Source organism: Nyctereutes procyonoides, unplaced genomic scaffold, assembly GCF_905146905.1.
Source record: "Nyctereutes procyonoides isolate TBG_1078 unplaced genomic scaffold, NYPRO_anot_genome, whole genome shotgun sequence".
NCBI lineage: Eukaryota > Metazoa > Chordata > Mammalia > Carnivora > Canidae > Nyctereutes > Nyctereutes procyonoides.
The window spans coordinates 4919497-4941525 of NW_026575020.1; the positions used below are offsets into that span (position 1 = coordinate 4919497).

The 22029-nt window shown below is 41.6% G+C and overlaps 1 protein-coding gene across 4 annotated transcripts in view; it reads left to right on the plus strand.

The window, feature by feature from the left end:
• The first annotated feature begins 4116 nt into the window (after positions 1 to 4116).
• FBXL20 (F-box and leucine rich repeat protein 20) overlaps positions 4117 to 22029 on the plus strand; it is a 104186-nt gene continuing 86273 nt past the window's right edge. For 2 of the 4 annotated variants that reach the window (XM_055316171.1, XM_055316162.1), the window contains exon 1: positions 5075 to 5343. Coding sequence is in view for 2 of the 4 variants with exons in the window: in XM_055316162.1 (XP_055172137.1) it covers positions 5302 to 5343 (42 nt within the window). In the remaining 2 variants the exon portion in view is untranslated. Of the gene's footprint in view, positions 4473 to 5074; positions 5344 to 22029 lie in introns of those variants that run through there. The other 2 variants (XM_055316153.1, XM_055316178.1) reach the window with 2 other exon arrangements.

Here is a 22029-nt window from a genome sequence, read left to right on the forward strand (position 1 = left end):
TCCACAATGTGCCAAAAGTCCACATCCCAGCATTTTGTTTGTAGGAGAATTAATGCCATTCCTGAGAGCTGGGCTCCTTGTTTCTCTGCATCGCATGGAGAAAGAGTCCAGACTTCCAATCACTCCACTGTATGCTCCCTTAGATAAAATAGTAAAAATTTGCAGCCATAGTTCACTTAAAACAATTTCAAGCTCACTTGAAGTAATGGGGGCCTGGAATGCTAGGTGGGCATGAAGATAAACCCTTGCTACTATGTAGCAACCAAATTGGACCTTTTTGGAGGAACAGGTCTGAGTCTGGATTCTGGGGGACATCAATAAGAAGCCCTTCTCATAAATAAGAAATCCAGGAGACCATTTGAGTGCAACACAAGTTCTCAGTATTTGGAAGGTCCTCTTGAAATTCTGCGGCCTTACTTTGATTTTGACACCTGCACTGTGCCATTCCTGATGATTCCATTCAGGATCTGTATCAGCAGGATGGGGCACAGTCCCCAGCACAACTCTTCTGGATTAAAAAAAAAAAAAAAAAAAAAAAGCCAGGTGATTCATTTGTGTGTGTGTGTAATAAATGGAGTGGCTTCATCAGATATTGAAGAAGATTTCTATATTCAGCTTTTTCTGCAGGTTGGAGTTAGCATAGAGTTGGAAAATCAGCTTTGGCGTTCTTTCCTGACTGTCTCTGATTTCCTCTAGTGTTCTCCCTTTTCTGGTCATCAGCTCTCAACAACTCTGCCACTTTTGTATCCCAAGGTAATAAGAAGTAGGAAACGAAACATTGCAAAGTGGAGCAAGAAAAGTTATCGGTTACCGTATCAGAGTCAAATGTCTTGGGTGACACTAAGGAGGACATGGGCAAGGTGATACCAGAGTGCTTTATCTTGTGATGCTGATACAGTAGCAGCCTCCCAGACATATAACCAGGTTGGATTTCTCACAAGTTTCTCACCTAGCTTTGAATCCTATCCCATTGGTTTCTGCAGAGAAAAAAAAAATGTTATGTGGTTTTAAAGTTTGTTCTGGGTGGGGAAAATCTTATGGGGAATGTACTACATATCAGGGGCTCAGCTTCCCCAAGCAGAGCCAACAGATACCAAAATGAGTAAACTGGGAAGCTTTTTCTCTCTTTCTGTCTTCATCCCAGATCAAAGAATCCCGAGTTAGGATCTGGATGAAGGATAAGCCCCTGAATTGTCGATGGGCACACCCCACACACTGACCCAGCATCTGAACTTGCTTAACAGGGAGCCGGGGCTAACCTGCTTCACCCTGCCTGAGAACCAGGGAGCACTGCATTTCTCCACAGGGTGGAGGAGAAGAGGCAGAATAAACCAAGCCTGGGACACCTCCCTCCTGTCTAGGTGTACTCATTCTCCTGTTTCAAAAGACTGCAAGGACATGAAGTCAACTTCTACCTGTCTTCTGCTGCTGGTGTCTTAATGTATTCTTAGTTTGACCTGATTCCTCTTCTGTCTTTGGCTTCATGTTAGGGGTTCTTGGTCAAAACCTGCTCTGATGTACATGAAGATTTCAGGTTCAAAATCCATGTGTTTTAAAACAGGTATTTTATAGATGGGGGAAAAATGAAGCAGGATATACTTGCCAAAACCGGCCTTGAGGTTAGTGACTCTTGTAAAGATTTTCCTTAAGGCCGAGGTCTGAAAGTTTAGTGCAGCAATACCATGAATTCTCAGAAGCAACCCTTTCAAGGGAGCCAGTCATACAGTATCCAGTCAAGTCACTTAAAGCAGATACCAGTATAGGAAACTTTCACAATCCCTGGGCAATCTCCTATTCTTTTTCCTTTTTTTTTTCTTTTCAATCCCTCTGCCCCTTTATTTCTACCCTTGAATTAGATTTTTGAGGGGTAGGAACTACCTACCATCTCAACCTAGGTTGGGAAACCTGCTCAGCTGTAAAAGCTGGGCTTTATAAATTTTGTTTTAGAAGTGTACATCAGGAGCAGTTGGGGAGGGTCTTTTCTAAAAAACTTTCAAATTTGATTTTCTGTGCGTACGGCCGTTCTGTAAATACTTTGGGATTTTTCATTTTTTGAAAGTAGACAAAATCTGGGATTTTTTCCCCCGAAACATTACAAAAGAATCTGTTTATTTACATGCAAATAAATTTCTTTGATAAAAAGCAATATGCCTTTGTGTAGTAAATTTTTAACCTTTGAGTAATTTTCGTTCAGCTTTTTAAAAGATTTTATTGGGGGAATCCCTAGGTGGCTCAGCCGTTTGGTGCCTGCCTTCGGCCCAGGGCATGATCCTGGAATCCCGGGATCGAGTCCCGCGTCGATCTTGCATGGGGCCTGCTTCTCCCTCTGCCTGTGTCTCTGCTTCTCTCTCTCTGTGACTTTCATGAATAAATAAAATCTTCAAAAAACAAAAGATTTTATTTATTTTTAGAGAGCACCTACTGGCCCAGAGGGGGGTGGGAAGGAGAGAAGTGGGGGGAGGGGCAAAGGGAGAAGGATAAGCAGACTTAAGCTGAGCAGGGAAACTGAGGGGTGGCTGGACCCTAAGATCCAGAACTAAGAGGAAATCAAGAGTCAGCAGTGCAACCGCAACTGACTGAGGCACCCAGGTGCCTCTTCAGCTTTTAAAAAGTCCAATACAAAAATTTAATCAGGAAATAAAAGTCTTCCCAAGTTTTTTATTTTTTATTTTATTTATTTATTTATGATAGTCACAGAGAGAGAGAGGCAGAGACAGGCAGAGGGAGAAGCAGGCTCCATGCACCGGGAGCCCGACGTGGGACTCGATCCCGGGTCTCCAGGATTGCGCCCTGGGCCAAAGGCAGGCGCTAAACCGCTGTGCCACCCAGGGATCCCCCTAAGTTTATTCAAAATAGGTTAACAGAAAAGGATAACTGAAACCCAGAAGCAGATTTGTGAAAGTTTTCATTTGATTTATCTGTTTGAGCCAGTTTTACCATCTTTTTAGGTCTTATTCACCAAATTCATCAATAGTTGGGAGAAAATTGCTATTAAATCCAACAGGACTAAAAAGCTGTGTTTATATCGCTGAAGTGAAACAATAACATTAAAAGAGGAAGGAGAGAGTATAACATCTAGACCTGGGTTTGTGGGCCTGAGAATGAGTTTTTGAAGCTAGGTTCCTTGCTTAAGTAGCCCTTTCTAGGACAAACACGAGACACATTTAAATAAATATGCTTGAAGAGTTGAGTAAAAAGCTTCCAACTTGAATGTGGTTTTTTTCCCTTAAATAATGTTATTTTTTAAAGAGCAGGAGCAGGGGTGGAGGACCAGGAGGGGCAGAGAGAGAGAGAGAATCTTAAGCAGGCTCCACGACCAGCAGGGAGCCTAAGAAGGGACTAGATCTAACCACTTTAAGATTATGACCTGAGGGAACATCATGAGTTGGATCCTTAACTGAGGAGTCGTGCAGGTGCTCCAGAATGTGCCTATTTTAAAAAGATCTCCAGCACAAGTTGCTCTTAAATAAGTTCCTCTCTCTTTCTAAAATATTTTAAGTAATCTCTATACCCAACAGGACTTGAACCCACAACCCGAGAAGAGTAGCAGGCTCCACCAACTCAGCCAGCCAGGCGCTGCAATCTTAAATCAGATTCATAACAATCCTGTCCCTAAAACTGCGAATTAAAACAGTTATGAAGACAAATATACTTTGGAATACAACTAGGGGCAATGATCCTGCCAGGACTGCTGGAATTTATGATACAGTTTCTAATATTTCATCTTTGGTACATGATTCTGCAGTTTGTCATTCTAAAAGAGGGTAAAGTCATTCTTTAATCCTGGAAATTTGTTCATAAATTCCGAGACCTTGAGGGCTGGTGTTGCTAAGTATAATAATATGAGGACACAAACTAGCTTCTATGGAAGGAGCCAAGGAGTCAGATGAATATCGTAATTTCCACTAGGCCAGCGCCCCCGCCTACTCGTTAAGACACGCTTGTTTCTCCCGCCAAAATGGCGTCAGGATCAGGTTCTCACCAACCAAAGCCCTGATTGGAGGACGAGCAGGCGCTAGAGCTCATTGGGCGCCAGCAGCGGTCTGGTGGCGGAGGGGCGGGGAAGCCAAAGGCCCTTCAGCCTCACTGGCCCCCCCAACCTCCCAAGCGCGCCCCTCCCCCAGCTAAAAGGAATGGACGCCCAGCTCCTGCGCTGCACCCCCTGACCCCAAGACGCGAGGCGCGGCCTCGCTGCATATTCCTGGAGCAGAGGGTAGCGCAACCAGCCCGCCCCCCCCCCAGTCTCCTGATCCATGCACAGGGAGACCCACGCCCTACGGCGGCCCCCCAGGCCTCCTTGCAACACCCGGTAATGAAATCCACGGGGGCGGGGGAGGCGGCGGCAGCGACAGCAACGGCGGCGGCAGCGGCGGCGGCAGCAGCAGCACTGCCTCAATCTAGAGACTACCAGAAAGAGGAGGAAAATGGCTCCGAGCAGGGACCGCCTGCTGCACTTTGGGTTCAAGGCGACAGTGAGTGATAGGGGAAAGGGGAAGGGAGTTGGGTGGCAGGGAAGGATCTATGTGGCTGCACAGGCTACCGGGGAAGAAGCGACCAGACTTAGGAGGCTGGACGGACTAGACCGAAAGCTCAGGTGCTTGCTGGGTGGGTGCGTGCCGTCTCCCCGCGAAGGGGATTAGATAGGCTCCGGTGCTGTGTGCAGTAGTCCTGCTTTGCTCACTCGCGAGTCCGCGAGCACGCGCGCACTCGCTCCCTCCCCACTGCCCCTCCCATACACAAATACACACAGACAGATAGGCACTTCCCTGCCTCTCCTTCTCCTTCCTGCGGTGGGCTTGCGCGCCTCGGAGGCAAGAGCGGGCTCGCGCCGCCGCCGCCGCCGCCGCCGCCGCCACGCTCCGGCTGCTCCCGGGCGGACCGTCGCGGGCTGAGCCCGGGAGTGGGGGAGGGGCGGTCCCGCGCCGCCGCGGCCGCGGCCGCAGCCGCCGCCGCCGCGCGCTCCTCCTCCTCCTCCCCCCCTCCCCACGCCGTTCCGAGGCCCGGGCTGCTCTGCCCAATGAGGAGCGGCGTTGCTGGCAGGTGGGGAGTGTTTTTGTTTTGGGTTGAAGTTGAGGCTGAGGGGAGAGAAGAGCTAGCGACGAGCAGTCGCCGCCGCCGCGGGCTCTGCGGGAGGCGGAGGAGGCCCCGCCGGAGCCGAGAGATTTCTCCTCCCCGCCGACGGCCCCCGCCCGCAGCTCCTCCGCCTCCTCCCGCTCCCGGAACTCCGGGGCCTGCCCCGGGCCCCCAGTCTTTGCACTCCGCACGCCGCAGCGCCGGGCCGCGGCCGCACCCGCCGGCCCCATGAGGAGGGACGTGAACGGAGTGACCAAGAGCAGGTTTGAGGTGTGAGCCTGGGGGTGCCGGGGCGGCGTGAGCAAGGCGATTCCCGCCCTTGTTTGCCCCGAAAATGACTCTCCGCACGGAGCCTCCTCCCTTGCCTGGCGCCGTCACCCACCGACCGCCGGGGCTGCCGGACTTCTTTCCCCCTTTCTCGCGCCCCGAAAGCCCGGTTGCAGCCCAGCTTCCCTAGTCCTCCGGGCTGGTCGCCTCCTGCCTGTTCCACCAGCGGGCCCCGGCAAGGGATTAGCTCTGGCGCCCTAGTTCTCCCCCTCCCCCCAGTATCACTCAGCTTTCCATTCTTTACACAACCCTTGGCTTGCCTCGCCTCCCTCCGCCCGGCAGAAAAAGCATCACAGCTCCGATCAACCGGAGCTGGCTTTTCTTTCTACCCTTCGTGAAAGGGGGGTGGGGTGGGGGAAATTACGGGCCAGGAGGCCATTTCTCGGAGTTGGCGAGACCTCGGTTAAACTAGGGAAGTGGTGGGGGTGGTAGAGTGGATGAGAGAGACGACCACGGGTTTTCGGTGCCGTGTTTGGTTTGCGTATTGTTCGGTATTGTTCTGATACTTCCTCTTCTCTCCCGTTTAGTCTGTACTTTTGCAGCTCATTGTTTCTGGGAACTCTTAGATGTATGCGGGCTTTGAGACTGGGACGAAGGTCGAAGAGCCCTGAGAAAATCCGTTCTTTAAGAACTTTTGCTCCTTTGGCGAGAGAGGTTTGTAGCTGTGGAATTGAGGAATGGATGAGGAAAGTGGGAAAACGGCTGCAAGCGTCTTCAGTGAATAGTCATCGTGTTAAGGAAGTGATTCCTTTGGGAAGTGAAGTGTCCTAACTGCAGATGAATTGCGGTGGTGTGGGTAGTATACCACCAGGTTTACCGAGGGGAGAAGAGAAAGAAACTTAGACAACGGGAAGAGTAAATGTTACCTGGCCCTTTCTGGCAGAGATCAGACTGACCCGGGATCACTCACAGCTTAGCTTGGGTGTTTTTCTCTTCATTTCCTTTTGCAGGGTGAAACTGTAAGACGATGAGACAAAAGTTGCAGGAAACTTGCCCGCTAGGTGCGGAGGGTGAAATCACCTAAGGGTCTTCAGTTTTAGTCTGTTCGTTGGTTTCTGTTTATGCTTATGGGGAATATGTTTTCATATATCCTCAGAGAGCGAGGTAGGAAGTCTTTGGGAGGAGTTTAAATTCAGAGCTCTACAGTATTACTGTTGGAGATGAGGAGTGGAGAAAATCAAGAAACTGGCCTCTTCAGACTTTTCATATTTAATCGTAGGAAGAAAATATTATAGTAGATGTGACTTGGTGTTTAACAGAACTTTAGATTGCCTTAGAGTAGATTCAATAAGCTTAACTTACGGTGGTTTCATATTCACTATTACTGTACTTTAAAAGGCGAGACCATCTTTAAAATTACTGGAGTGGACTTTTAGCAGTTAACAGAAACCTTGAAAGAGAAACCAAATACTGAGATCTGAGTGGGAGCTAGCCTTTTGCCGTTGAAGTCCGCTCTTTATCATTTTGCTATTTTCTTTAGGTTGAGTGAGTTATTGTTGGGAGGAGTTCTTTTGTAGTATGTGTTTTTAAAATTGCCCCGCTGCATCCTATTTTTATAATTAGCTTATATTTTACTTTGTAGTTTACCTGTAGCGGTAGTACTATGATAATAAGATTTATCACCTTATCAGGTATATTAAGTATGTCTATTTACATTAAACTAAATCAATTGAAGCTTTCTTTTTTTTAAAATTTATTTATGATAGTCACACACACACACACACAGAGAGAGAGAGAGAGAGAGGCAGAGGCAGAGACATAGGCAGAGAGAGAAGCAGGCTCCATGCACCGGGAGCCTGACATGGAATTCGATCCCGGGTCTCCAGGATCGCGCCCTGGGCCAAAGGCAGGCGCCAAACCGCTGCGCCACCCAAGGATCCCTCAATTGAAGCTTTCTAAAGGTGTCTGATAAGATAAAGAATACGAGGGGATTAAAAAAACCCTTCTAGAGTCATGATTGGCTTTTGGTTTATAAATAAAAATTCTGGTCTTTTATTGTGATGTAAAGTGGTCCATGCCAGAACACAAATGGGAAAGGCTGGAAATGATATGTGTTAATGAGTTTCATTATCAGAATATTTCTTTTTTTTAATATATTTTATTTATTTATTCACGAGAAACACACACAGAGAGAGGCAGAGACACCGGTAGAGGGAGAAGCAGGCTCCATGCAGGGAGCCCCATGTGGGACTCTATCCTGGGTCTCCAGGATCACGCCCGGGTCGGAAGGTGGTGCCAAACCAGTGAGCCACCTGGGCTGCCCTATCAGAATATTTCTTAAAGTCATTTACCACCACCCCCCCTTTTTTTTCCATTTACTTCTTTACTGATCTAATTTACAGGTGGTAAAACAATAAACTGTTAGGCCTCTTATGAAGTAGTAAACTTACTAATTCATTGAAAACATTTAAAATATTTAGTTTGAGTGGATAAAACATGTAGACAAAATAAAGCATGCTTTTTATATCTAAAATACTTACATCAAGTTATTTTTTTGATTCTCAAAATTATAGAATGGTTTTTAAAGGACTCATAATTTTATGATTGTAAGCAGATAGCCTGTCCCTAAGCATTTTTGTGAGGGTAGGAAATTTTTGTAGACAATAATAACTGATTTCAAATTAATTGTGCTTAATACAGAAAGTGAGATTGTTTTTTTCTTCTTGGTCACTTATTTTTTTCTGGGTGGAAGATAACTGAAGTTTATCTTTTTATAGTTGGCTCATTAAAATCTTATTATAAGGAATATTAGGTGAATTATGCTTTTGGATTTTGTAACCACAGGCCCCATTAAATCTCATGCTCAGGGTTAGAGCTGTAGAAAAAAATTTTAAGTTAAAACGAAGGGAGTAAAAACAAACAAATGGGGATCCCTGGGTGGCGCAGTGGTTTGGCGCCTGCCTTTGGCCCAGGGCGCGATCCTGGAGACCCGGGATCGAATCCCACGTCGGGCTCCCGGTGCATGGAGCCTGCTTCTCCCTCTGCCTGTGTCTCTGCCTCTCTCTCTCTCTCACTGTGTGCCTATCATAAATAAATAAAAATTAAAAAAAAATAATAATAATAAAACAAACAAATGAAGGGGGGAGTACTTCTTAGTACTCTGTAGAATAGCATCAGAATATGGTGCTATTCTGTAGAATAGCCAAAGTAGATGACAGTTGGGTAAAAGATTTTAAAAGATACAGAGATGTGAAAATTATTGTTGTTCTTCGTTGTATCACTTTGGCATTAAATTTCTACAAAAATAACATTTATAAGCTAACCTAATGGGTGCTGACTAATGTATCTCTCAATTGAAATTCTTCATCTAAATACTTTTTATTACATTGCTTATAGTATACATTGTTTTGTGACAAATCTTCATAATTTCCTTTCACATTTAATAATTGTTACTGAATCCTACATGCCAGGCACTGAGCTGGATGCTTTACCTCAGTTTCTTCTAGTCACAGTTCTGTTTTACAGTTGAGGAATAAGCTAGGGCATAAGAAGTGCTCAAGTTGCACAGCTAGTAAGTGGGGAGCCAAGATTCCAACCTGCATTTTTTAACTTCACTCTGCCATTCTGCTCTGTTTTTAGAATAACATGGCATAATAAAACCCCATAAAAACGTGTGGAAAAGAACTTTTCTAAATTTCTTCATCCAGTATATTTTATTTTGTCTTTGCTTTCAAGAATTAAGCTGTTCATTTGAAGTACTATAATGTGTGTTATCTTTTAAAAAAATTTTTTTTAGAGAGGGGGAATGGCAAAGGGAGAGAGAGAGAGAGAGAGAGAGAGAGAGAGAGAGAGAGAGAGAGAAAAAGAATGAATCAATCTTTAGCAGGAGCAGGCTCCATGCCCGGTGCAGAGCCTTACATGGGGCCCAATCTCACAACCCTGAGATCATGATCTGAGCTGAAATCAAGCGTTGGATGCTTAACCAGCTGAGTTACTCAGGCACGCCTATAATGTGTTATCTTAATACTCAGTGCAATTAGTGACAGACATGTATAAATATCTAAGCTAGGCCTTGAATCTAAGGTTAGATTTTTTTCAGTAAAGCCTCTCTGTTTCATCATTTTCTTAGTAGCTCCATTATAAGATGATAGGTGCCGTTGGAGGAAAATATCTTATTTGGGTTCATTAAAAAGTCTAGCATTATCTATAGTGACAACATTAACTGACATCACAGATACTATTTACAGTTTAATCAGTGCCTGGAAATGTTAAAGAGTCACATAGTTAGGATATGATAAGCTCCAATTTGGGTACTTTAAATCTCTGTTCATTATTGTTTTTTCATTCTACCTCACCGCCTCTTTGATAAATGTATAATATTGCAGCCTGTAAGATTAAATTGTAATACTTATTTGCCTGCTTCATTTTATCAAGTCAGTTTGTCCAAAATAAGAAAAATCATGGGGCACCAGGCACTCGGTCATGGTCCCAGGGTCCATGGATCGAGCCCTGCATCAGGCTCCCTGCTCAGCTAGCTGGGAGCCTGCTTCTTCCTCTGCCTTTCCCCACTGCTTGTGTGTTCTGCTTGCTCTCTCACTCAAGTAAATAGATAAAGTCTTTAAAAAAATAAAAACAAAAAATCATAAAATGTGGTATGGCCAAAAGAACATAACTGCATTGGGAGTCAAGAGAATAGGATGTTGGGATCCCTGGGTGGCGCAGCGGTTTGGCGCCTGCCTTTGGCCCAGGGTGCAATCCTGGAGACCCGGGATCGAATCCCACGTCGGGCTCCTGGTGCATGGAGCCTGCTTCTCCCTCTGCCTGTGTCTCTGCCTCTCTCTCTCTCTCTCTCTCTCTCTCTCTCTCTCTGTGACTATCATAAAAAAAAAAAAGAATAGGATGTTAATTAATCTTGATTTTTCCCACCAACTAACTATAATTTTGGTCATTTTTCTTAATTTCTCCAGTTTGGTCATTTTTCTCCTTTGCAAAACAAAGACGTTAGAATCAATTGTTAAGATTCCTTTTGTTACAGAATCCTATGAATCTGTAATTTTTATTTTATTTTTTTAAGATTTACTTATTTTTTTAAAAGATTTTATTTATTTATTCATGAGAGACACACACACGGAGAGGCAGAGACACAGGCAGAGGGAGAAGCAGGCTCCATGCAGGGAGCCCGATATGGGACTTGATCCCGGGACCCCAGGATCATGCCCTGGGCCCAAGGCAGGCGCTAAACTGCTGAGCCACCCAAGGATCCCAAGATTTATTTATTTATTCATGAGAGACACAGACTGAGAGAGAGAGGCATAGGCAGAGGGAGAAGCAGGCTCATCGCAGGGAGCCTGATGTGGGACTCGATCCCAGATCCTGGGATCACGACCTGCGCCGAAGGCAGGCACCCAACTGCTGAGCCACCCAGGTGTCCCTGAATCTGTAAATTTTTTTTTTGAATCTGTAAATTTTAAAATAAAAGCAGAGGACCACGTTTTCTTGGCTATTTTTTTCTAAAACAGCCTCTCTAGTGCATTGTTAGAGTTTGTAGGCAGAGTTGCACAGTACTACTAAGGCTGCAGTAATTATCTTTTTTCTCCTGTAAGGTTTTATCTTCTGATCTAAAGAACATTCTGCATAGTAAATGACCATATTTTCCTAGTTGGTGCACACTGAAAATGTTATACATTTTTCCAGTGCGTTAACAGCCATTTGTTTCATTCGGTTTGAAAAGCTTTGCAAGGGGAAAGAATACTAGTACAAGTGAGGGATTTTGTTTTTAACACTTTAGACACTGGTTTGAAAGCAATTATTTAACATAATCCAAGGTCCAAATTAGAGGTCTAGGCTTTTTGGGCCCATTCAGACAATCTGTGTGTTTTTGGTTTTGGTTTTTAAATAGTGTTATTGGTGTTTATTCTATAATTATAGGTCCTTTTAACCTTTTGAAGCATGGTATGTTGTGTCATGTACTTACTGTAGTAATTCATTATCTAAAAATCAACATGTTTCTTTCTTTCTACAGTCTACATAAGATAAATCATTACACATTGAAAATTATGTTTTCTGGGGCACCTGGGTGGCTCAGGGTTGAGCATCTGCGTTTGGCTCAGGTGGTGATCCTGGGGTCTTGGGTTCAAGTCCTGCATTGGGGTCCCTACAGGGAGCCTGCTTCTCCCTCTGCCTATGTCTCAGTCTCTCTCTGTGTGTCTCTCATGAATAAATAAATAAAATATTTTTAAAAATTAGTTTTCTGTTGTTAAAAATTTTTAACTTGGGCAGCCCCGGTGGCTCACCGGTTTAGTGCCACCTTTGGCCCAAGGTGTGATCCTAGAGACCTGGGATCAAGTCCCATGTCTGTCTCCTTGCATGGAGCCTGCTTGTATCTCTGTCTCTCTCTGTGTCTCTCATGAATAAATAAAATCTTAAAAAAAATTTTTTTTAACTTGGCATAAACTTTACAAAGTGCTCTTGATATTTAAGTCATACATTTTTAAATGTAGTCTATTTCTTTTTTTATTTTTTAAAGATTTTATTTGGGCACCTGGGTGGCTCAGTGGTTGAGCGTCTGCCTTCAGCTCAGGTCGTGATCCTGGAGACCTGGGATCAAGTCCCATATCAGGCTCTCTGCTCAGCAGGAAGCCTGCTTCTCCCTCTGCCTATGTCTCTGCCTCTCTCTCTGTGTCTCTCATGAATAAATAAATAAATAAATAAATAAATAAATAAATAAATAAATAAATAAATAAATCTTTAAAAAAAATAAAGATTTTATTTATTTATTCATGAGATACACAAAGAGGCAGAGGGAAAAGCAGGCTCCCTGTGGGGAGCCTGATGTGGGACTCAATCCTGAGGCCCCAGGATCACCACCTGAGCCAAAGGCAGATGCTCAACCACTGAGCCGCCCAGGTGTCCCAGATGTAAGCTATTTCTACATTGAAGATTTTCATTTATTAATTGGTATTAGAAGTGTTTAGAAGTATTTACACTTTTAAATTCTTATATTCTTATGTTTTAGGCCATTTGTCAGTTTTTGCTGTTAGTGTTGATGTCACTTTTTAATTTTTCTTTTTTTTTAAGATTTTATTTATTTATTCATGACCGACATAGAGAGGCAGACATAGGCAGAGACAGAAGCAGGCTCCATGCAGGGAGTCCAATGTGCTACTCGATCCCGTGACTCCAGGATCACGCCCTGGGCTAAAGGCAGGCGCTCAACTGCTGAGCCACCCAGGCATCCCAATTTCTTTCTTTCTTTCTTTTTTCTTTTTTCTTTTCTTTTTTTTTTTTTTTAAGATTTTATTTATTTATTCATGAGAGACAGAGAGAGGGGCAGAGACAGGCAGAGGGAGAAGTAGGCTACCTGAGGGGAGCCTGATGTGGGACTTGATCCCAGGATCCCAGGTTCATGACCTGAGCCATCCAACCACCCTAATCTTAATTTATAAAATCCTTCTATTTTTATCTCCAGAGTGTGTTTTTTTCAAATCTTGGTCTTGTTTTTCTTGCAAATTATTAAGTATTTTTATTACAGACCACAGATTCCATTCCCAGCCCTTAGATTACTGTTTCCCAACTGGTGACAGGTTGGGAACTGAATTAAAATTTTCAGTAATCTAACTAGTACTGCGGTTTTGGAAGGGTATTTTTAGATGCTCAAAATAAAATATTCCGTTACACCAGGAAAATCCAAGGGAGGGAGGAAGAAGAAAGAATGCCCTTAAACTGACCAAATTTAGCTGCTTGTGCATAGTTGTCTTTATACTGTTTTCCTACTTGGCCTTCCAGACTTGGATTCTTAGATCAGACCCCCTACCAGAAAACTGACTCAGAAAGATGAAGGCATACAACTTGGTTTTACAGTTTTATGTTTTAGTGCACTTGGGCCCATTTGATAAAAGATTTTAACCTAATAGCAACTAACAATAGGTGGTGGTATTGAACTGTGCAATAGTATTTGTGGTTGATTCATCTTGCTTAATTATGTAACTTTTAAAATTGAAGATATGTATTCAAATGTAAATAAATCCAAAGCGTTTGCATTAGCTTTTGGAGACTTTCTGTTAAAAGAATAGATTTGCTAAGTAGTTATTTTTAGCACATATCTAATAACTATTTAGCAGGCATATGAGTTACAGCTATAGGTTAAGTAACTTCTATTCCCTAATCATTTTCCCTCCACTTTGATTTTATGATATTCTCTTGGATTTTAAAAAAATATTTTATTTGTTAATTCATGAGAGAGACACAGAGAAAGACAGAGACATAGGCAGAGGGAGAAGTAGGCTCCCTGCAGGGAGCCCAATGTGGGACTCATCTCCAGACTTGGGATCATGCCTTGAGCCGAAGGCAGACGCTCAACCACTGAGCCACCAGGTGCCCCTCTCTTAGATTTTTTTTTTTTTTTATGATAGTCACACACACACACACAGAGAGGCAGAGACATAGGCAGAGGGAGAAGCAGGCTCCGTGCACCGGGAGCCCGACGTGGGATTTGATCCCGGGTCTCCAGGATCGCACCCTGGGCCAAAGGCAGGCGCTGAACCGCTGCGCCACCCAGGGATTCCCCCTCTCTTGGATTTTTAAAAAAGATTTTATTTATTTATTTTTGAGAGAGAGAGCGTGTATGAGTGGGGGTGGGGAGCAGAGGGAGAGGGAAAAGCAGACTCCCTTCTGAGCAGGGAGCCCGGTGCGGGGCTTGATCCCAGGACCATAAGATCATGACCTCAGCTGAAGGCAGATGCTGAACTGACTGAGCCACCCAGGTGCCCTCTCTTGGATTTAATAAGCCTCATAGCTGACAGTTGGGTGGAAGTGTAATTTCAATCATTTTTGCTCAGTCTCTTGAGTTGCTATGAGGTTAAAATCACCAATTAAATCATAGTAGACAAGAATTTTAGTCAATTATGAAACATATTGGCAATGTCTTCTCTCATTTTTGTCCTTGAATTTTGTCCCAGGAATTTCTAGTAAAAACAAAAAAGGAAATAGAATACCATGAAAGCAAGTAGCAAATTGATCATATGTGTTACTCTGGTGCTAAGACAGAAATCCTGACAAAATAGGGATGAAGGCTAGCAATAAATCAAATGCCTGCCCTATTTTACATAATCAGATATACCGACTATTATGGTATTTGTTGGTTAGTGTGACTTCCTGATCAACTAGAGGGTGGAGGCAGATATATTTCATAATCATTTAAAAGTAAAAAATGGAAAAGCATTTTCAGTTTTACTTATAATTTGCAATAATAAGAAGAAGCTCTAGTATAGCTATTCTGTGTCCTTGAGTTTGCTTTACTATCTGCAGAATGAGGTGATTTATGTGACAGGAAAGACTGGCAAAAAGAAAACAGTAAAATTTCTAGATTAGTCATGTTTTTAAATATAGAGTACCTATTCTTATGCGTATGTCACCCTTGGTTGACAGTTTAGGCCCAGGGAAGATCATTGCCAACTCTGTGCATACTGAATCCCAGTTTACCAACAAGAAGCCAATTTTGTTATGTTTTTTTGTTTTCTTTTTTCCTCCTTCAAGGTGGGTGGGGAAAAGAAAAAGAAAGGATTTGCAGTTGCCTACAAATTAACAATTTAATGTTAACTGTAAATGATAGCTGCAGAGTTTTCCAGAGTTCTCTGTTAGAATGTCATCCTTGTCACCTGATGTTTGTTTTTTTAAATCATTCTTTGTCATTTTATTTTTTGAACTAGATCATTTATATATTTTAATGATCTAATTTTGACATCAATTTGAGTTAAAAGGAGATGAAAGTGTTAAGGTGATGTCTTAAGATTTTACAAATGGAAATAATACAGTTAGGAACTATGAAATAAGTACTCATGTTTTATAAATATGCATTATATGTATATATGAGTATTTGTATATAATAATGTATATGTGTGTTCTGGTATCTGTATGTCCTTTCTGGACTTCCATTGCTGCAACTCTAAGTTCCTTTCTAGCATAGAAATTCTGTGATTCTTGGGGTGCCTGGGTAGCTCAGTGGTTGAGGGTCTGCCTTTGGCTCAGGTCCAGATCCTGGGGTCCTGGGATTGAGTCCTGCATCAGGCTTCTTGCAGGGAGCCTGCTTCTCCCTCTGCTTATGTCTCTGTCTCTCCTGAATAAATAAATAAAATCTTTTAAAAAAATTCTGTGATTCTCTATGAGTATAAAATCCCCCAACGTGCTGCTGGTTAGAGATTAGATTTTCAGTTTATTGCCAGTATTCTTATATTTCTTTGCTTACAACTGCTAGCAAAGACAAAATAGCCTGTGTGATCTTAACCCATATTCTACTTTGGATTCCTGCTTGTTTTTGCCCTGAATTATTTTTTTCCCCTAATATTATTTATTTTTTTATTTTTTTTATAATTTTTTTTTAATTTTTATTTATGATAGTCACAGAGAGAGAGAGAGAGAGAGAGAGAGGCAGAGACACAGGCAGAGGGAGAAGCAGGCTCCATGCACCAGGAGCCCGACGTGGGATTCGATCCCGTGTCTCCAGGATCGCGCCCTGGGCAAAGGCAGGCGCCAAACCGCTGCGCCACCCAGGGATCCCTAATATTATTTATTTATTTATTATTGAGATACACAGAGAGAGAGAGACAGAGACACAGGCAGAGGGAGAAGCAGGCTCCATGCAGGGAGCCTGATGTGGGACTTGATCCCAGGTCTCCAGGATCAGGCCCTGGGCTGAAGGTGGCGCTAAACTGCTGAGCCACCCGGGCTGCCCTGCCCTAAATTCTGATTAAGAATGGAGGTAGACCCTTAAAGAAAACAAAAACTGTCGTCATATATCTGTCCAAATGAACACCTTTGCCAAACGATTTGAGGAATGAATATAATGATTGTATGATATCCTGGAGTTAAGCATACTGTGATTCAGTTTCTTAGAATGTATGAAATTTATATATTTATATAAAGAGAATCTATTTAAGAGCATTAGCTTTGTCTGAGCTCTGAGTCAAACTCTGAAGACTGATTTTGATCTCTGACTTTGCCACCTACTGTCTGTTAGCTTGGGCAAGTTATTTAATGTCTCTGAGTCTCAATTTTTCAATATCTAAAATGGGTGTAATGCCTACTTCACTGGATTGTGAGGATTTAATTCTATAATGTTAGCATTTAGCAAGTTGTCTACTGAACAATAAGGGCTGGGTAAATAATGCCTATTAGATTACTCTGTGGAATCTACCACACAATAAGCACTCAGTAAATTATGACTCTTATTATATTACTTTGTGGAGAAGTGTTTTTTTGTAAATCATTTTAAATGAATTAAAAGAATTTACTATTTAACAGAAAAATTCTATTACAAAGGAAATAATGTAACTCTCTCTTTATTCGTCTGATTCAGTTTTACATATTGGGTTTATTAAACAGGAACACCTATGAATTTTAATCAGTCTAGTTGAAGAGTACTAATTTAGCAGTGTTTCAATTTGGAGTTTATACGCAACCATTATTGTATTCGTTGTTAGGCAGATGTGGGTAAATGTCTCCTAAGATGAAAATCTGGCACCAAATTGTAAGTTGGCATTTATTTATTTATTTATTTTAAAAGATTTTATTTATTTATTCATGAAAGAGAGAGAGAGAGAGAGGCAGAGACATAGGCAGAGGGAGAAGCAGGCTCCCTGCAGGGAGCCTGATGTGGGACTAGATCCCGGGACTCCCAGATCACTCCCCGGGTGAAGGCAGGCGCTAAACTACTGAGCCACCCAGGGATCCCGTAAGTTGGCATTTAAAACACTAAATCAGTCAGCTTTTACCCAGAAACTGGTCATTCTTCCTTCCCTGATAATGTGGAAAATAAAGCTGTGGTGTGACTGCACACAAATAGAGATGCATTTATTTTTGAAAAAAACCTCTGCATTGCTAATATCTTTTCCCCACACTCATCCTTATCAGCTTTTTGAAAATTGATTACATGTCCTTCATGTAAAAAAGCCCATATTGAGGGATCCCTGGGTGGCACAGCGGTTTGGCGCCTGCCTTTGGCCCAGGGCGCGATCCTGGAGACCCGGGATCCAATTCCATGTTGGGCTTCCGGTGCATGGAGCCTGCTTCTCCCTCTGCCTGTGTCTCTGCCTCTCTCTCTCTCTCTCTCTCTCTCTCTCTCTCTCTGTGTGACTATCATAAATATAAATAAATAAATAAATAAATAAATAAATAAGCAAGCAAGCAAGCCCATATTGAAAAAAATCACATCATAATTTCTGCAACTTATTTGTGGGAAAGAAACCTGACCTGGGATGCCTGGGTGGCTCATCGGTTGAGGATCTGTCGTCTGTCGTCTGTCTTTGGCTCAGGGTGTGATCTGGGTCTGGCGATCGAGTCCCACATTGGGCTCCCTGCAAGAAACCTGCTTCCCCTCTGCCTGTGTCTCTGTCTCTCTGTGTCTCTCATGAATAAATCAATAAAATCTTAAAAAAAGAGAAAGAAAGAAAGAAAGAAAGAAAGAAAGAAAGAAAGAAAGAGAAGAAAGAAAGAAAGAAAGAAAGAAAGAAAGAAAGAAAGAAAGAAAGAAAGAAAGAAAGAAACCTGACTTATTTTGGAATTCTCTGTGGAGAAGTTAAAACATTTATTTACTACTGTAACTTTCCTAACATAGTCTCATGAATGGTAACTTCAGGAAGATAATGGACCTCATATTCAGTATTCATAGTCACAGCTGATGGGTACACACAAAAGAAGTTTCCTAAATCTAGATCTCTGCAACAACAAAAAATGCTGTCTCATCATTTATAATTATTCTTTAAGGAAAGGATTAGATTATATGAGTCAAAAGATGGATTATAGGCCCTAAGTGACATAAATTTCATCTGAGCTCATCAGTGTCTGGTCCAGACAGAAGAAATTTGGCTAAATAGAGGAATCAAGATCTCAAGAGACCTAATGTTGGCACTATTGTGAACTTATACACTGAGCCCCCCAATGGAATTTCCCTAACTTAATACAAACTAGAGTAATCTTAAAGATTAAACCTAATATAATGTTGTCAGTTATAGCTCAGTTAAAAAAAATAAACCTAAAACTCTTACTAATAGTACTCCTTGAATTAAGTGGACATTATTAAGGAGTAATAAATGAAATTAAATTAATTTATAGAAACTGGATGTCATAGTGGAAATAAATAAGGAAGGATCTGAATGTCTATTACAATCACCAGTGAAGTTTTTGCCCAATACTGATCCCTTGAAACCATAGGATCTGGCATGCAAGTTTCCTAGATGTTCTCTTATAGATAATGATGTAAATTTCTTTTAAAGAAATCCAGGGGTAAGGGATACAAAGGTAACTTGTATTTGCAACATGAACTCCATAAAGAAATAGATTTACATACCATGAATTTGACATCTTATGATCAGTACACCTTCTATCAGGTTTCTTTTTGTCTTTTTTCTTTCTTTTTTTTTATGATAGAGAGAGAGAGAGAGAGGCAGAGGCAGAGGCAGAGAGGCAGAGACATAGGCAGAGGGAGAAGCAGGCTCCATGCACCAGAAGCCTGACATGGGATTTGATCCCAGGTCTCCAGGATTGTGCCCTGGGCCAAAGGCAGGCGCTAAACCTCTGCACCACCCAGGGATCCCTTCTATCAGGTTTCTATCCTATCTTAGATGTTTTAGCCCTAGAAACAAGATGCAGTATCTAATATACAGTATCTGAAATGGTTATTTTATGGCTTGTATGTTTTACATGATCAGTTACATTCAGTTTCACCAGAACACACTATACAGCCTCTCCAGTTCCGAAAAACATCTGGGAGTTCAGGAAAGCTTATCTTGACCTTGTCTAGGGCTCAGAAAATTTCAGTATAGAAAACCAAGGTATACTGTTGGTAGGAGTTCAGTACTAGTCAAAATTTACTTAACTACAAGGGTGCCTGGGTGGCTCAGTCAGTCAGGCATCTGCCTTCAGCTCAGGTCATGATCCCAGGACCCTGGGATCAAGCTCCCATCAGGCTCCCTGCTCAGCGAGGAACCTGGTTCTCCCTTGGCCACTACTCCTGCTTGTGTGCTCTCCCCACCCCCCAAATAAATAAATAAAATTTTTAAAAAAATTTTAATTTCCAACTGTGTGTCAGATATTGATAGACGTTAAAGGTACAAATCTGCTCCAAAACATTGTCTCTGCCTCAGAGCCACATTGTGGTCTAGTTAGGAAGAAATATAATTAGTGGGTTCTGGTAAATGCAGTGTTACAGTCATGGGAGATCTTTAATTTCATGAAAAGCATTTAGTGCTTTTATTATTTTTATTTTATTTTATTTTAGTTTTCATTCAGTGCTTTTAAAAGAAAAAACCCACTGACCCTGCTTTTAAAAAACATTAGCACTTTACTGTCAGGTGTAAACTCTTAAAAAATGCAAGTATTATCCTTGCATATTATAATCCTTCTCTGTGATGTTCTCTGCATATTTATTAGAGAGGACCTAGGGAAAAGATAGTGGGTTTTTATTAGTCATTTCTTTGGGTTTCTGGATCCATCTTTAGGGAAACAAAACAGTAGCACCTCTAATGACCTCCCTAAAGCTGGACATTTCCTCTGAGATTTAAACAAATTGAACAAGGTTAAAAAAAGAGTAATAGGAAAGTCACTCTTTGACCAATAGTTGCAGGAATTCATTATATATAGCTATACACTGGTGCTCCATTGTTTTTTCCGTCAATAAATAAGTCTTGTTAAAGAATTTATGAATGATTCTGTTTAGTACTGACTCATATATATAGGACCTCCTGCTCACCACCCCCCTTCAATAGGAGAGATATTTGAACTTCTCAAGTAACAAATTAATATAGTGTTTTACATATTAAAGAACATGTTCCCATTTATGATTTCATTTGAACTTAAAACTTGCATGTTAGATGGAAGATATTTCTCTGCTATTTTATAGATAAGAAAGTAGATGCTATGAAAGGCTGTTATTTTCCCAACATTAAATAGCTAAGTATAAAAGCCAAAACTTTAATACAGTTAACTTGAAGTCTCTTATAGTGTCTCTAGGGTATGCTGAGAATGAGTTGCTTTGAACAATTTATTCATTATTCCTCTTTTGATCCATAACAGGCATTTATATATTTTTAAGTTGTTGGTTAGAACTGATTTAACATGAGTTTGTGGCTGTAGAATTGAGCAAAGTTAATTGTGTGGGGAGATTGCAAAGTATGGGAATAGAATCTGTACTTTGGCTTATTAGCCATACTTAACTAGCCAAGTTAATTCTCTTAAACAGCTGTGAACAAATATTTTGGGTAAAGAATACCAAGGTATGTGTAAATTACAGTTGGACCAAAAGCTGTTAGTATATAATCCATGTGGTCTAGTAAAACTAATCTCATTACCTTCTTTATTATTCTTCGTAAAGACCAGGAATAAGATATTAAAACAATTTAATAAGTATTTGTAGAACCTTGAATATAAGATTGTGAAGCTTCATGGGTTTTCTTAGGTTTGACTTAGCCTGGGCAGCATTTTACTCAGTTTCACATAATGTATTATTAAAAATTAAAAGTAGCAATATGCTACCATTGAGTTAAAATAATAATGATTTTGGATATTTTAGGAATATATGAATTTATGAACAAACATTTCTAGATAAAAAATCAAGTAGGAAAAAAATCAAGTAGGTCTAGTATAATCAAACTATTTTTAATAACAGGGCATGGTGGCTCAGGCAGTTAAGTGGCTGCCTTTGGCTCAGGTCATGATCCCAGGGCCTGGGATCCAGTCCCATGTTGGGCCCTCTGCTCAGCAGGGAGTCTGCTTCTCCCTCTTGCTCTCCCTCTCTCTCAAATAAATAAAATCTTTAAAAATATGTATATGTATGTACATATACATATACATATACATAGGTGGTGCCAAACCTCTGAGCCACCAGGGCTGCCCCATATATTTTTAATATCAGAGAGAGTACTAAGAAACAAACATCATTTTCTAAAGTATTTACATTATTTAATGATGTAAAATTTACATTAAAAATGATCCCATTCATAAAAATACAAGGTATTCTAGAACTATGGCCAAGATCTGTCCCTTCTAACCACTGTCGAATACATGTTAAAGTGAAATGTGTGGAGGAAAAAAAAAAAAAGAAATGTGTGGGCAGCCCGGGTGGCTCAGCGGTTTAGCGCCACCTTCAGCCCAGGGTGTGATCCTGGAGACCCGGGATCGAGTCCCACATCAGGCTCCCTACATAGAGCCTGCTTCTCCCTCTGCCTGTGTCTCTGCTTTTCTCTCTCTGTGTCTCTCTCATGAATAAATAAATAATTTAAAAATGAAATATGTAATTAACTCATTACATTACCTTTTTAGTCTTTTTTTTTTTTTTTAAGTAAACTCTACACTTAGGATCCAGTTTTGTTCTTCTGTGTTTCACATGTTCTAGCTGTTGTCAAGTGGCTGGCGTTTTGTTGGTATTACCAGTAGCACATATTGTTTCAGAGCTGAATTAACATGAAAATGATAAACCACAGGATTCAATACAGCATTAGTCTGAGATCTAGGGGAGAATATATATATGCTCCACATTATCGTAATTGGACTCCGGGTTTTTCCTCTGTGGAATTCAGCCTGGATACACATTCATGTTAAAGATGCAGCCAAATAGTATTTGTAGGTAGTTGTTATGCTTAATGCTGCTAGTAGTGCTCTTAAAAAAAAATGCTGAGTTGGACTATGGCTGATTAAGTG